This window comes from Cnephaeus nilssonii (assembly GCF_951640355.1).
Source record: "Cnephaeus nilssonii genome assembly, chromosome: 16".
Lineage (NCBI taxonomy): Eukaryota > Metazoa > Chordata > Mammalia > Chiroptera > Vespertilionidae > Cnephaeus > Cnephaeus nilssonii.
In genome coordinates this window covers 50,413,485-50,428,267 of record NC_137087.1, presented here as the reverse complement: position 1 = coordinate 50,428,267, position 14,783 = coordinate 50,413,485, and the positions used below count along the sequence as shown (strand labels likewise).

Genomic DNA, 14,783 nt, shown 5'->3' with positions numbered 1-14,783 from the left:
TGCATCCCCTGCCAGGATCATGCCTAGAGTTGCCCTGCCCCCACCCCTTGGCATCACCACTCCCTTCCAGGGAGCAGAAACTTGTGGAGGTCACCCTTAAGCCCAGCCAGGCCCTGGACATTAAATCACACACCCAGCCCTGCTGCCTGGTGGCTGAGTTCTCAACCTGAGGTGGGCCATTTAGAATAAAAATACCAGGTCTCTGCCTGCCCAAGGACATTGGCATCTCTTCCAACTCCAGCATTCTGATTCTAGGCTTCTGGGATTCTCCAGCGGTCCGAGAATAACATGCCTTCATTTGCCTACTAGTTGTCATGTAGTGAGAGCCAAGTATGTGCATGGTGTTGTTCCTACAGGCACGCGCATTTAATTCTCAACGTGCCTTTGAGATTCCTGTTTCACAGATGAGGCCCAGAAAGATTAAGTGATTTAACCAAGGCCCCATAGTGAATGGATTCAAACCTGGATTTTCTGACTCCTGGACCCCACAGCATACATCAGGGTATGTTCAATTAGACAAGGTCGAACAAAATGAGTTAGGGCAATGGTAATGTCATCCCCCTAGAAGGCTTTGGAAGATGTGTAGGAGTATCTTGTTTTTTTTTTTTTCCCCAATATGTTTTTATTGATTTGAGAGACAGAGAGGAAGGGAGAGGCATAGATAGAAACACTGATGAGAGAGAAACATCAATAGGTTGTCTCCTGCACACACCCCCCACACACACACACACACACACACACCACTGGGAATTGAGCCTGAAACCAGGCATGTGTGCTGACCAGGAATTGGACGGGTGAACTCTTGGTTCATGGGTCAACGCTCAACCACTGAGCCACCCTGGCCGGGCAGAAGTGTGTTTCTTGAGTATCACAATGACGGAGTACTGCTGGGATTTAGTGATTGGGAACCAAAGATGTTAGATCCTGCCATATTCTGGACAAATCTGCCCAGGAACCGTCTCACCAGTAGCTCCCTTGTTGAGAGACGCTAGGTCAGAAGGTGAAAGGCAGAGAACTCATCATTCATTCAACATCTATTGCTTAAGCATCTAGTATGTGCTAGGCGCTAAGCTAGACGCTGAAGATACAATAATGAGCAAAATTACTTATGGTCCCTGTCCTCAAGGTCCCTGTATTCTAGCCTGGCAGACTGATGATAAGCAAGTAAAACCATTGTAAATTGTGATACGTTGGATAAGGGATAAAGAAAACAACGGGGGTGGGGTAGCTTTAGGTGGGTGAAGCAATTAGGGAATTCACGAGGGCCAGCTTCTCGAACTTGAATGGACACACAAATCACCTGGGAATTGTAAAATGCAGATTCGGATCCAGCAGGTCTGGGTTGGGGCCTGGGAATCCCATTCCTGACAAGCTCCCAGGACACACACCTCGGCTCCCCATCTGCAGACCGCACTCCCGCTAAGCAGTCAGGGCGAAGGCCATGAAGGAATTTGGATTTCATTCTGAGCGAGACTGGAAAGAAACCATGGAAGGGCTTTAACAAGTGAGTGACTTGAACCCAGTTATATTTAGGGTTCCTCCGGTTTCCTCGGTCTCCACCGAGGAAAGGAAGACGTTGGTTGGACCTATGCCGTTTGACTGGAACCAGCTGGCCTGCGCTGTCATGGTGACAGCCAGGGCCTAAAGCTCATCTGCGCGGCTCACACTTGCCTCTCTCCTCTGGCTTCTCTGGCAGGAGCCCTTGGCTTCGAGCATGGGCCAGACCAGTTGCCCTACGAGCTTGGGCGCCTTCAGGAAGCCTAGGACAGCCTGATGGGGTGTGGATTCACACCCCCGACACCCTAACACGCAGAGCCACAGGTGAGCCCTACTGGTTGGGTGAGTTCCCCAGGGGGTGCCGGGCCAGGGAGTACTGCACGTGCAAATAGCGACACCCTAGACCAGTGGTTGGCAAACGCATCAGTCAACAGAGCGGCAAACCGCGGCTCGCGAGCCACATGCTTGCCTGTTTGCCGACCGCTGCCCTGTCCTCCAGGAAAAAAGAGTCCTATCTGGCTTCAGTGTCAACACCCAGAGAGGTCTGGGAGATGTTGGCTGCCCTCACTCTGCCCTAGGATGAGTGGGAAGTAAAGGAAGTCGCTCCAGGGAGGCATTCCCAGGGGACCCTCAGCCTGGACTTCAAACATTCTAGATTCCATTTCTTGCCTCTTGCTTCCTGAGGCTTCTCCCAGAGCCCTAAGTTCTCCTAGAAAGAAAAACCTGGGTTTGAGCCTCAGCTCTACTCTCCGCTAGCGTGTGGCCTTGGAATCCGTCAGCCTTGCTGAGGCGAAGGTTTTCCTCATCTATAACAGGAGGATAATTATAGCACCTACCTTCCTATTGGATGGTTGTGAGGCTTTCGTATAAAGCCCTTAGCATTGGGCGGGCACATAGTAACTGCTCAGTAAAAAGTGGGGCGCCATTACCACTATTCCTTTGGAAAACAGAGAAAACTTGACACAGGTTATCAGACTCCCAGGAGACAGACTGGATTTGCTGGCCTCTATGTGTCTATCAGGTACACTGCAGTGTAGAACTGGACACCGTACATCAGGGGTCCTCAAACTTTTTAAACAGGGGGCCAGTTCACTGTCCCTCAGACCGTTAGAGGGCCAGACTATAGTTAAAAAAAAAAAACAACACAAAAAAACTATGAACAAATTCCTATGCACACTGCACATATCTTATTTTGAAGTAAAAAAAAACAAAACGGCAAAAACACCCGGTGGGCCGGATACATGTCCTCGGCGGGCCGCATGTGGCCCGCGGGCCATAGTTTGAGGACGCCTGCCGTACATAGTGCACTTTGGAAGCACCGAGTGCTTCCATATAACCTGGCTCCTGGCAGGTTAGAGACATTGTTTATCGAATCGAGCTAAATTCTACAGCTGGTGAAAAGAATGACAGAAAGTTGTATGCAAGGCACTCAAGAGTCTTGGGAGTCAAGAACTATGGTAGGGATGGTCAGGTGTGGTGGAGATAAGAAGGAGGTAACACAGGGACCCCACAAGGTAGTTCTGGGTCCCTGCAGAAATAAAAACAAAGGCCCAGCGAGCTCCCACCTGCCACCCATGGCCAGAAACAGAGCGGCCCTGGGCATGCCCTCTATTAATACTGTTGCATTACCTTGATTCAGGTATCCTCGCCAATGGCAATAAAGATACCGAGTAAAAGATCTCAAAGAGTAGGGTAACCCAAGTCCCCTTTGATTGGCCTTAGTTTGAACTTCCCAATCTCCCTCTCCCTCAGGACACTGTTTGTCTTTCTGATTTTGCTGTGTTTAAATGTCCTTAGCAGACACTGGAGTTGGATATTAGAAGGGTGTGGCCAAGGGCATGTTGCATGAGAGAGCAGGCTGGGTAGGAACACTGGTCGGGACAATCCTCCAAGTACGGACTGCACCAATCTGTAAAGAACTGAGAGTGGAATGTGTTTACTTCCCAGGCTGCTTACACGGTACTTGGTTTCCTAAGCTCAGGCAGTTTGTGTGTGTGTGTGTGTGTGTGTGTGTGTGTGTGTGTGTGTGTGTGTTTTAACTCAGGTCTGTAAAAATTACAAGGACAAACACAAAACACAAAGGATTTTAAACATGGGGGCCACAAAGGGGAAGTAGAGGTACAGGGAGGGCAGAGACTATTCCTTGTGGAAGCCCGCGATATCGTTTTGTTTTATCTAGAATGCCAGCCAGAACCAAAGACACAAAACCCACGTCAGATGCAATCCCACCTTGTGGAGGTTCACTTTAAGACAGCTGCATTTCTAAAACCTGGTCCTGGATTAGAGTATCCACTCCATGAGGAAAGAGACTGTGCCTCTGGGACCTAGCACAGTGCCTGGCATAAGCAACATGTGCTCCTTACATACCAGTTGAATGAATGAATGAATGAATGAACTCACAGAATAAATTAGGGAGAACTCCTGGCACATGACATAATTCCATATTTTATAAAAGTGTTTGCCACGAGGGCCTTTTAAAGAGAGGTTCTCTAAAATTTAAAAAATAGGGGGGATCCTATTTACATGTATTTCATGGAGATTTATTGCTCAAGCAAGAGGCACCTGAACTTTTAAAATATTTCATAAGCAAGGGGCCCCGCACAGCATTCTGCCAAGATGAGGAAGCGAAGAAGGAACCTCCAGCTCAGGAGGATGGCAGCAAATGCCCCATTATTTTCGGCCGGAGAGATCGAGTCAGCTGTTGACAGCTCTAACACCTCCAGCCAGGCCACTCAGGGACAAGGATATCAGAGACAATTACTTCCCTTTAGTTTAGCAGAAGAGCCAGCGAGCAGGTGTCTGTCCCTGCAGAACTGAAGTCTCTCTCCAGGCTGAGCCCAGAGCTCCCCCCTCCTCCCCCCGAGAGGCCCCTCTGGGAAGACTTGAATTCCTCCTCCTCAGTGAAGGCTTGCGTAGCCATCCCGTCACTCTCACCGCCTTCCCACTCCCCACCCCCAATAGAAAAGAAAATATTTTTTCTAAATGACAAATTCAAATGAGCTTCATTTTGAAAGACCATCGAGAATGTTGCAATGACCTTTGCAATAACTGGACACACCCTAGACTCAGTAAACCAGGTTTGAGAGTTGCTGACTTGATGAGCAACTGACCTGTAAAACCAAAGCCCAGTTTGGTGCTCAGGCTGGGACCCATTCTCATATCAGGCAGGAGAGAACACCGCCCAGAAGGACCTGGTTCTGCCTCTGCTGTGTCCTCTTGAGTAAGCGAGCCACTGTCCCTCTCTGGGCCTCAGCCTCCCCGTCTGTATAGTGAGGATGACGGATGCTCTGTGACCTCTGGGGCTCCTTCTGGCCCCAAAGCTCTGTCTTACCACCTGCCTCCTTTCCAAGCAAAACCCAAAATGGAGAGGAAGAAAGAATGGGAATGGGAAGAGAACAGTTCAGAAGGCCAGACGGCAACCAACCTCCCTCTATTTCTGCCTGCTTTCTTCCTTCTGCAGGAGGATTCCCATTTCTTCCTGGGTTGTTGCTTTTTTTACTACTTTTTATTCCTCTCTCTTTAAACTCAAAAGCCACAAAACCACAACTCACCTCCCCCGAATGGGTCATTTGGAAGCCAGAGCTGTCTGTCAGGGGTTAGGTGTGTCAGGCCTGGCGTACTGCTGGTATCTAAGTGAAGACCAGGCCAGGGCAACCATGTGCTCCTCCTCCAGAAACCCAGTTTAAATCAATATTTATCTAACTGTATTTATAGAAAGTGGTGGTGGTAGGGAGGAGGGGGTGGCGTGGAGAGGCAGGGGGATCTAAAACAGAGCAAGCCACAATGACTAATGCAAATCCTTGTGGCCAATTCGTTTCTGCAGGGCAGGGTGTTGTTGTTGTTGTTGTTGTTGTTGTTTTAAGGAAAAAGACCCAGCTTTTGATGAACCTGCTGTTGGCTCCAGTACCATAGCAACAGCCCCAAGTCCTCTAATATGTCCAGAGGGCAGACTTGGGAAAGGCAGAGGTGGAGGGTGGGGGGAGGGAGAGGGTGTTTCCTAGGAACTTGAACTTGAGTTAGGGCCTGGAGCGTTGAACAACTCTTGAAAGTAAGAAAACTCTCTGGTTGGCTATTCTGTCTCTAGCCTAACTTCTCAACTTTGTGTAAGCAAGGTGTGTACAGCAAGACCTTGGACAATCAGCAGGCTATTTCAAATACCAACTCTGTTCCAGGTTGCTGGGTGACCTTGAGCAAGCCATTTCGCCTTTCTGGACTTCATTCCTTGGCTGTAAAATTCATACCTGTGTCTATGGTTAAGACCTCAGGCTCATTCTGGTATCAGAGGCCTAGGTTCCAAACTCAGCTCTGCCACTTACTAACCATGTGACCTTTGGGTAAATTACCCAGCATCCCTGCTCCTCTGTAAATGAGTATAATAAAATTGCTTGTGTCAAGGAGTGTTGTAAAGATGGAAGGAGATAATGCATGTTTAGCCCCATACTTGGTATACAGTCAGTGCTCAATAAATGGTAGCCAGTATTGATACTATGCAGTACATTTAGTTGCTGCTGCTGCTGCATGCTGGTACCCTCTTCATTTCCTTCATTTTTACCTCCAGACTTTTGCTCAGCCATCCTCAGATGAAAACCCCATTTCTGGGTATGACAGTGGGAGAGAGTTTTGGTCATTAAGGGAAGGTAGGTGAGCAGCTGTTGTTTTGCATTGCAGCTGATGGAACATCCCTTTCCCCTCAAACCAGGAATGTCTCAATTAAGCTTCAACTTCCTAAGGCCCTCCCCCCTTTCCCTGGGTCCCCTCTGCAGGATACCCAGTCCCTGGGAGCTCCGGGACTCTAAGAGCCACAATAATATCCTTGAAAGCCTACTTCTGGCATTTAACCAGTGGGCAGAGATCATATTAAAACCAGAAAAAAAATGCTGAATGGTGAACATAATTTAGGATGCAGAGGAAATAGGAGCCTGGTTTAAGAATGTTCTTTATACAACCAAAAACAAATATCCCACTCTACCCCCAGCATAAATCAACCCAGAGTTTTCAGAAAAAAGGGCAACTGTATGTAGTTGGTCCTCAATGAATATTGGTGGAATGAATGAATGATAAGACACCTGCCATGCAGAAATGTGACCTGCTTGAACATTAGTTGCCATCAAAGCCCTCAAATTTAGCTTAAGTCCCTGCTCTTTAAGCCAGTAACTAATGCACTTTCAGAGTCACAGCTGATCTCAGTATGCACTTTCAGCTCTCCAGGCCTTACCTACCATCTCCTTGCAGGCTCTGTTCTTGACAGCCCAAGGGCAGTGTGTGGATTATGCATGCAGCAGCAGCAACTGATTGCATTGCATGGTATCAATACTGGCTACCATTTATTGAGCACTGACTATATACCAAGTAAGGGGCTAGACATGCATTATCTCCTTCCATCTTTACAACACCTCTTGACACAAGCAATTTTATTACACTCATTTACAGAGGAACAGAGATGCTGGGTAATTTACCCATAACCCTTCTTGGAGGAGGTCAGCATTTCCAATTCTTCTCCAAATCTTTAGAAAGTCTGTCACATGTACCCTGGCCTTCAAACCTGATCGCTCTGCCATAGCCAATAAATGACAAATCCAATCAATCAAAGAATGTACATTAAGTGTCTACTGTATGTCCAGTGGTATGCTATATGCAACAGTGACATATACTGAGAAACTGTAGGTGATCTTTTTCCTTAAGATGCTAATAACCTCCCTGTGAGGATAAAGCAAAAGCACAGGAAACAAGTAGGAAATTGCATGGTACTGATTATCAAAGCTAGGAGAAGTGACTATTTATTGAGCACTTACTATATTCCAGGTACTTTAAATGTTTCAAGGGAGTGCCTCATTTGGTGGTTCAGCAATGACATAAGGCTGGTGCTATTGTTATTCCCACTTTACCAAAAAAAGAAATGGAACCTCAGAGAGATTCACACAGCCAATAAGCAGCAAAGGAGGAATTAGTTCCCTGCTCTGATGACTGTAAAGCAAGCATGTCAAGCTCAAAGGCTAACGTGGGCCAAACAAACGAGGCATGTGGCCCGTGGGCCGCGAGTTTGACGTGCTTGCTGTAAAGCTTTCACTGTCTCAACTGCCCTGACTTAAGAAATAGCCAGGGGAGGCTTCCTGGAGGAGGTGGGAACTGACCTAGGTCTTGAAAAGTAGGTAAGATGCACCTAAACCCCAAGGGAGTAAGAGAATGAGGGCATACTAGACAGAGGGAAGAGTCTGAGTCGCACACAGAGGCATGACTGTGAACCCTGCTTGCTGGTAGACCTGCTGGACAGGAGCAGAGGAGATTAAGTCAGGACGGCAGGGTGGGGCCAAATGATACCACACAGTAGCAGCTTCCTCCATTAGGAGGAAAAGGCTGCTCCTTGGCCTGTTCATGCCCCCAGAATAGTACCTCACCCTCAAACCCAGGTAATCCATTCCAGACCACGGCTTCTACTCCCATTTAATCATTCCTCTCTATCCTAAGCATTGTCCTGAAAGTCACCTTCCCCTGGCACTGAGAAGCTCATTTCTGTCCTCTACTGAGTAGACCTCTCCTTGTTGCAGTAGTTTCCTCTTGCCTACTGGACAGCTTTTATGCACACAGCACCCCTTTGTGAAGCTTTCTCTCTCAGTTTTAACCTTTCCCAAAGCAGGAAGCAAGTATGTTTATCAGTCAATCCTAAATCGCCACCCCTCCACTGGACCCCAAATGGATTTAGGTGATGATGCCAGAGGTTATTTCTATATAAATGCTGAATTTGTGGCAACAGCCAGTCTCCATGATTAATGTTTCTGGAGGCCTTTGAGATTCTTAAGGACTCACATCAGCTGGAACTTCAGGAGAATGGACCTGCCTAGGGAATCCTTGCCTTGCACAGAGCAGCCACGACTGGATGACTTACTTTGGATCCCCCCTCCCCACAGGAAAACTCACCATATCTACTGGGACTAATTCAGCACGGTGGCCACAACTTGGTGAGCACTCCTAGTATGGAAACCTCAACTAGGCAATGAAAAGTAGTTCTGGTGAGAATGGAAAATAAGGCAAGCTCCTGCCAAATAAGTACATTGCAAACAACAGTAAAAACGGGACGTGTGAACTCATGACCAGGGTCTACCGGTGCATTTCAGGAAGTTCTTACAGAACCTGAAATGGAGAATCGAATTGAGGCTCGACAGCCATCTCCGGGGAGAAGAGCGTCCCTTTAAGAAGGGATGGTACCGGCTAGCCGCACTACAACTCCCAGAGATTTCCTGGCTTGCCTCTTGGCCCCACCCCCTGTCTCTGGCCTCAGCAACGCGTGACGTCATACGAAGCTGCCGCTGCCGATTGGCTAAGCGACGCAGCTAGGTCAAGTCCAGTCAGAGGAAAGAAGTTTGTCTCCATGTGGAAACCATGTGTCTCTAGCTGGGAGGGGGTTGGAGGAGAAGGCGGAGAAACTAAGATCAAGTGATTACAGGGGAACTGGCTGAAATGAAGGCGGGGAGGTGGTGCACCTGAGCCGGCTAGCCATGCCCTTTGCAGTAGTGACCTAAAATAAAAGAACCAAAACTTGCCCGAAAAGACAAAACTTGAGCCCTCCCATCATCATCATAATTACAAAGCTAGGGTCCCTGCTTCCTTCCAAAAACCAGGGACCTAGGAAACGCTGGAATCCTATCGAACGCCCTGATCCCCATCCCTCCTCCCAACGACGAATGATGTAAGCTTTTCGGAAAGCGGGGCTCGGAAGCAAAACAAGCCCCGCGCGCGCGGAGCGACCCGCAGTGCCCGAGCCGGGAGCACGCACGACCCGCCCCCCGACTCACGTTATTGCTGTGCACACGCGGACCGCCGTGACGCGCGGGCATTGTGTGCAGCGAGCAGAAAACAACAGCGAGCGCCGCCAGCGCCAAGAAGCGCCCCCAGTAAAATGAGGCCGATGGAGGGCCCGCCGGTTTCCGGACCCGGACCCGGAGCGGGTGGTGGTGGTGATGGAGTGGATTAAAGTGGCCACCGTGGGTCTTCCCAGTCTGAAAGGGGGGTAACAGAGGGCCCAGCTAAGGGTCGCCCGTAGTTTGCTGGAGGTCGCCCTCGCCTGCGTGAGCCGTTGGGGTCTGGAGCGGGGTCTCGGTAGCCGAGCCGGGAACGGCGCAGCGTCCCACGCTCTCGGGGAAATCTGGGGGCTGTTGACATCACGTCATGCTGAGCCAAACAGCGGCGGCGAAAAGAGGCAAGAGAGCTAAAAATACTCCCGCGGGGAGCCGGCCCGAGGGAGGTGGGGGGGGGGGGGGCGGTGTGCAGCGGGGCCGAGGGACTGATTACGCACTCGAAGTTGACTTTGGGGCGCTGAGGTTCCGAGCCCCTCCTGGGGGCTGGCGGACGTGCAGCGCGGACGCCTCGGGAGAGGGGCCGGGAGGAAGCCACTCGGCTCGCTCAGCCTGGGGAGCCCAGCTCGGTTGTTGCTGTCCCGCCCCATGCGGGGCAGCCCGGCCCTCTGCTTACGTGACTAGTGGCCACGCCGGAGCCCCGTCTGGGGTAAACAAGGAGGTGGCGGCGGCCAGGAAGGCCGGGGGTGGATAGCGAGGGGGTGGCTGAGGTCTCCGATTGTCTGCGGGTGCAAAGGGGTGACGGGACGCGGTGGAAGCTCCAGCAGCCTCCTTAGTACACCCCACTGGGGGAGGGGGGCCGGCCAGGTTCGCCACACACTTCCAAGGTGCCCTCTTAAGGTGCACCCCCCCCGCCCCCGCCCTGCAGATGCCGGCGCTACCAGACGGGCTCCAGAGAACAGGGAACCCCGGGCGGGGGCAGCTAAAGAAATCGCGCCCCTCCCCCCTCCAACAAAAGCAAACACACCAAACAAAACCAGGTCTTCACCCATTTCCCCACCAGCTCTGGCTTTTCAGTAACTACCCTCCTGACAAATGCACAACCGCCGCCACCATCAACCCCCCCCCCCATACACACACACACACACACACACACACACACACTCCGAATAATAATCACCATCTGATTTGGCTACACAGCCGGCGATGCGCCTTTCTCTAAACCCAGGCAGGCACTCCGAGAAAACAAGAGAGGAGAGAAAGAAAAGATCGCATCACCGACCTCCCAACACAAACCCTTGGTTTTTTGCCTTACCGCTTTTGAAAAATTGCGTTGCCAACACAGGCTTACTTTAACCCTGGAGGCCTGGGGTGTCGGTCAGCTAAGGTGTTTTTGTGTTGGAGGGTTGTTGTTGTTGTGTGTTGGGGGGGGGGAGGTTACAATATCTGACACGTTGCAATCGGACCATCCCCCCCCCCCCCCCTTCTTATTGATCTTCCTACTTGTTCGGACAGATTAAACAGACTGGTTTTTCTCTAGTCTGTCGTTCTAACTGCCCCTTCCCCCTTCTCGCAGCTATTATTTGTGAGGACCGTGCTGGAGACACCGCACACGCGTGCCCCCATTAGGGCGCAGAGTCGACTGCCTGGGGAGGGCTGGGGGGACCCGGCTGGCAGGAGCAAAAATGAAACGAATACAAAAAAAAAAAAAAAAAAAAAGGAGGCCAGGCCGGGGTGGGGCTCCCAGCCCTCCCCCCCCGCACCCCCACCACCACCACCAACGCATCACTCTCCACCTGAGCCGGGGTGGGAAGGTGGGGGTGGACGGTAGAAATCGACCAGAAAGGCATTTGCCTTCCTCGCCCTGCTCCCTCGCTCGGGAGCCGTCTCCCGGAAAATAAAGAAACCGCACACAACAGCCCACACCTTCTTCCCCAACTATTGTTTCCTGCGAGGTCCCAAAGTTTCCTTCTCGCTGCGTCCCCCCTCGCCAAGTTTCCCCGTAGGACGGCGGGTTCGGGGCGAGCTGCTGGCGCTGCTGGGCCCAGCCGGCCTGCTTCTTGGGGGAAGAGGAGGGGGGGGGGGGCACCCCAGGGCCACAGCGGCGAAGGGGCACTGGACCGGAGGACGCGACGGCCTGAGCCCAGCCCTGCTGCGAGAGGGGAGAAAAAAGCGAAGCGGACGGGAGGGAGAAGCCCAGCCGAGGCAGCCCGAGCCCACGCCGCGAAGGGCTTTTCGGCGGCCGCCGTTGTTATTGTTGTCGTGTGTGCCTGTGCGTTCTCTTTCGGAAACCGCTGAGCGCTGCCTACCGTTTCCAACTTTCGGCTTCTCATCCTCCCCACCCCACCCAGGAACGAGCGACGGAAAAACAACACTTGTCTGCCCGAGAAGGCTCCGGAAAAAAAAAAAAAGAAAGAAAAAAAAAAGGAAGAAAGGCGACCTCGAAGAGCTGAGCTCTCGGCTCAGTTGTCAGAAAACAACAACACTCTCTTGCTCCTCGTCCAGGCGATCCGCCCAGCCTGCGGGAGACGGACAGACAGATGCACGGACACCCCCCCCCCTCCACCTCACCCCCCCCCCCCCCGCTCGTCTTTGTTACATCTTTAGCAGCTTTGTGCGTGCGTGTCCTTTCTCCCGTGTCATCGGTTTTTCCTGCCGAGTGCTGGATGTGTGTTGGGGGGAGGGAGACGCGGGCCGAGCCGGCGACAGGGGTCGCCCAAGTGGGCGAGGAAGAAAGAGCCGGGCCCCGAGGAGGAACGGGGCGGGGGGGGGGGAAGGGGGGGCCCAAACTTACTTTTGTTTTCTTTCTCGATCTGCTCCAGGTAGCTGGCGGCCTCGAGCAGAATCTGCACGTTCTGCAGAAAAGTGTTGATGTGCTTCTCCATCGAGTTCTCGCTGGTGTTGAAAATGTCCGAGAAGGGGCACCTGAGCTTGGCCCCCGCGGGCTCCTCCGGCTGGGCAGGGGGCTGGGGCGCGGCCACGGCCGGGGGCGCGGCGGGGGCCAGCCCCGCGCCCTCGCAGCGTGCCTCCTTGCGCGGCCGTCCGCGTTTGCCCATGGGGGGGACCGGGGTCCGCCGAGCTCGTCCTCGGGTAGGGCTGCGCGGCCCGGCTGGGCTCGGGCCCCAGGGAGACCCGGCTGGCTGGAGCGGAGGAGGCGCCCAGGCGAGGAGGCGATCTGACTTCCCGAGCCTCACTGCGTGCAGTTGTGTGCCTGAGTGTGAGTGCGCGTCGGTCTCGCAGTGGGTCTGTGTGTATGGGAGATTGAATGAACCTACAGGACAGACGGAGGCGCTCTGGCGCCTGGGTCCTAGTGCGAGCCCGTCGCCAGCCGACCGGTCAAAATAAAAGGTGGAGACTAGCGAGGCAGGGACCGCCCCCTGGCCGTCCCCGCACCCCTCCCCGCCCCTCCGCAAATCTTGCCTCGTACAGCGCCGTATTTTAACCGGAATGGAAAAAAATACCCGATGCCTCTGATTGCACCTGCATAAAAACAAACTACGAAGCTATTTTTTCCTTCACCTCAAAACATTACCTCGAAAAGCGTCCAGCACAAGGCTGGGCACATAATAGGTCTCCAATAAATGGTAGCAGCTATGACTTTTAAAAAATAATAAAGCCCAATCAAGAAAACCCATCACATGTAATCTGAAGTCCCCCCATACTTACACACACACACACACACACACACACACACACACACACACACACGCAAGGCCTCGTGCCTTCAAAGGGCCAAATGAAATCCCCAGGCCAACAAATCCCAGGTTACAGATTTACTCTCTTTCTTTCTCCCTTCAAATGCAAAGTTTTATCCAGGAAGGGGAGGAGATGTAAGCATGTCTCCATACTCCTCTTCCCGGCCCTGGTCCAGCTGTGCAAAGCTCACGCTAGGGGGCCATCACACCTGGCCCTTTTGTTTGACAGAGAGGCAGCCCAGGACCACCCCACTCCAGCTGAATTCCACCTTTTGGCTCTGAAGACCCCTACCCCAGTTGGCATTATTTTCACTGCTGCTGCTGTCACCCAGTCGGGGTCTGCAGGATCCCGGGGTGCTTTCCAGACCTGGGAAGTGCCCTGGGAGTCAGGGATATTTGAAGATATTTGAAGGCCTCTGGGAGTGCCACAGAGAAGGGTTCAAGTCCCACCTCTGATGCAGACAGACTGTGTGAGCTTGAGCAAGTCCCCTAACCTCTGGCCTAAGTTTCCCCACCTGTGAAACTCTAATAACAGTCTTGTTCTTGCCAGGCCGGTGTGGCTCAGTACTTGAACGTCGACCTATGAACCAGGAGGTCACGGTTCGATTCACAGTCAGGGGACACGCCCAGGTTGCCACTTGATCCCCAGTGTGGAGCGTGCAGGAGGCAGCTGATCAATAATTCTCTCTCACCGTTGATGTTTCTCTCTCTCTCTCTCTCTCTCCCTCTCCCTTCCTTTCTGAAATCAATAAAAATATATTTAAAAGGAAAAAAATTAGGAAAAAAAGTCTTGTCCTGATTAAATTGTATCTGCACTGTGCACATTACCTGGCCCATAGTAAGATATTTTTCTTCCAATCCAGACCCAGACAAGAGGCTAGGTCCCCTACTGCAGTGGTCGGCAAACTGCGGCTCGCGAGCCACATGCGGCTCTTTGGCCCCTTGAGTGTGGCTCTTCCACAAAATACCACGGCCTGGGCGAGTCTATTTTGAAGAAGTGGCGTTAGAAGAAGTTTAAGTTTAAAAAATTTGGCTCTCAAAAGAAAATTCCATCGATGTGCTGTTGATATTTGGCTCTGTTGACTAATGAGTTTGCCGACCACTGCCCTACTGCATCAAAGAGAACATATGTTGCAGAAAACAAGACTCTTCTGCACGTCATTGGAAAACATCTCTGCAACAGGCCCATCTAAATAGTTTTCCTCCCAGGGAACCATTTCAGAGAAGACACGGGAATGCTGCCCCCTAGAGTTGTGCCACCCAGCCACCCCGCTCAGAGGCAGCTTCATACACAGGTGTCAGGAAGACTCTTACGGGAAATGGAAACTTTTTGGGAAAAGGAGAGAAAGTGCATTTCTTTGTAAAACACGCACTAATAGAAACTTTGGAGTGCACACACCCTCACAGAGCCTTCAAAAAAGCCTTTTGTACTTTTATAATACAGATAACGTCATTTTGTTATGTTAGTGAGATGCTGTAGAAACTTGTTTATATTAATTAGCCAATGGAAAAATGGGTTTTCTTATAAGTTATTTTGCTTAAAGTCGCAGAACCTATGGACAATGTTAGGTGAGGGCCTACTGTGATACGTACTAATAACAGGCTGCTGGTGTGACAGGAACAATCAGTCATTGACTTTGTAAAGCCAATGTATTCCAAAGAGCTGCGAGATAAAAGTTCACCTTCCATTATCACAATAGTCACTGACTTTCTTGTTTCTATCAGAACCACAACCCAAGTTATTCATGTTTAAAAATCTGTAAACGTGGCCCTAACCGGTTTGGCTCAGTGGATAGAGCAG

At 51.4% G+C, this 14,783-nt stretch overlaps 1 protein-coding gene across 1 annotated transcript in view; it reads right to left on the bottom strand.

Moving 5' to 3' along the window:
* Window positions 1-12,639, bottom strand: part of MXI1 (MAX interactor 1, dimerization protein) — a 73,330-nt gene extending 60,691 nt beyond the window's left edge. The window contains exon 1 of the mRNA XM_079793499.1: window positions 12,082-12,639. Coding sequence (XP_079649625.1) covers window positions 12,082-12,343 — 262 coding nt within the window. The 5' untranslated portion in view covers window positions 12,344-12,639. The remainder of the gene's footprint in view (window positions 1-12,081) is intronic.
* Window positions 12,640-14,783: the final 2,144 nt, after the last annotated feature.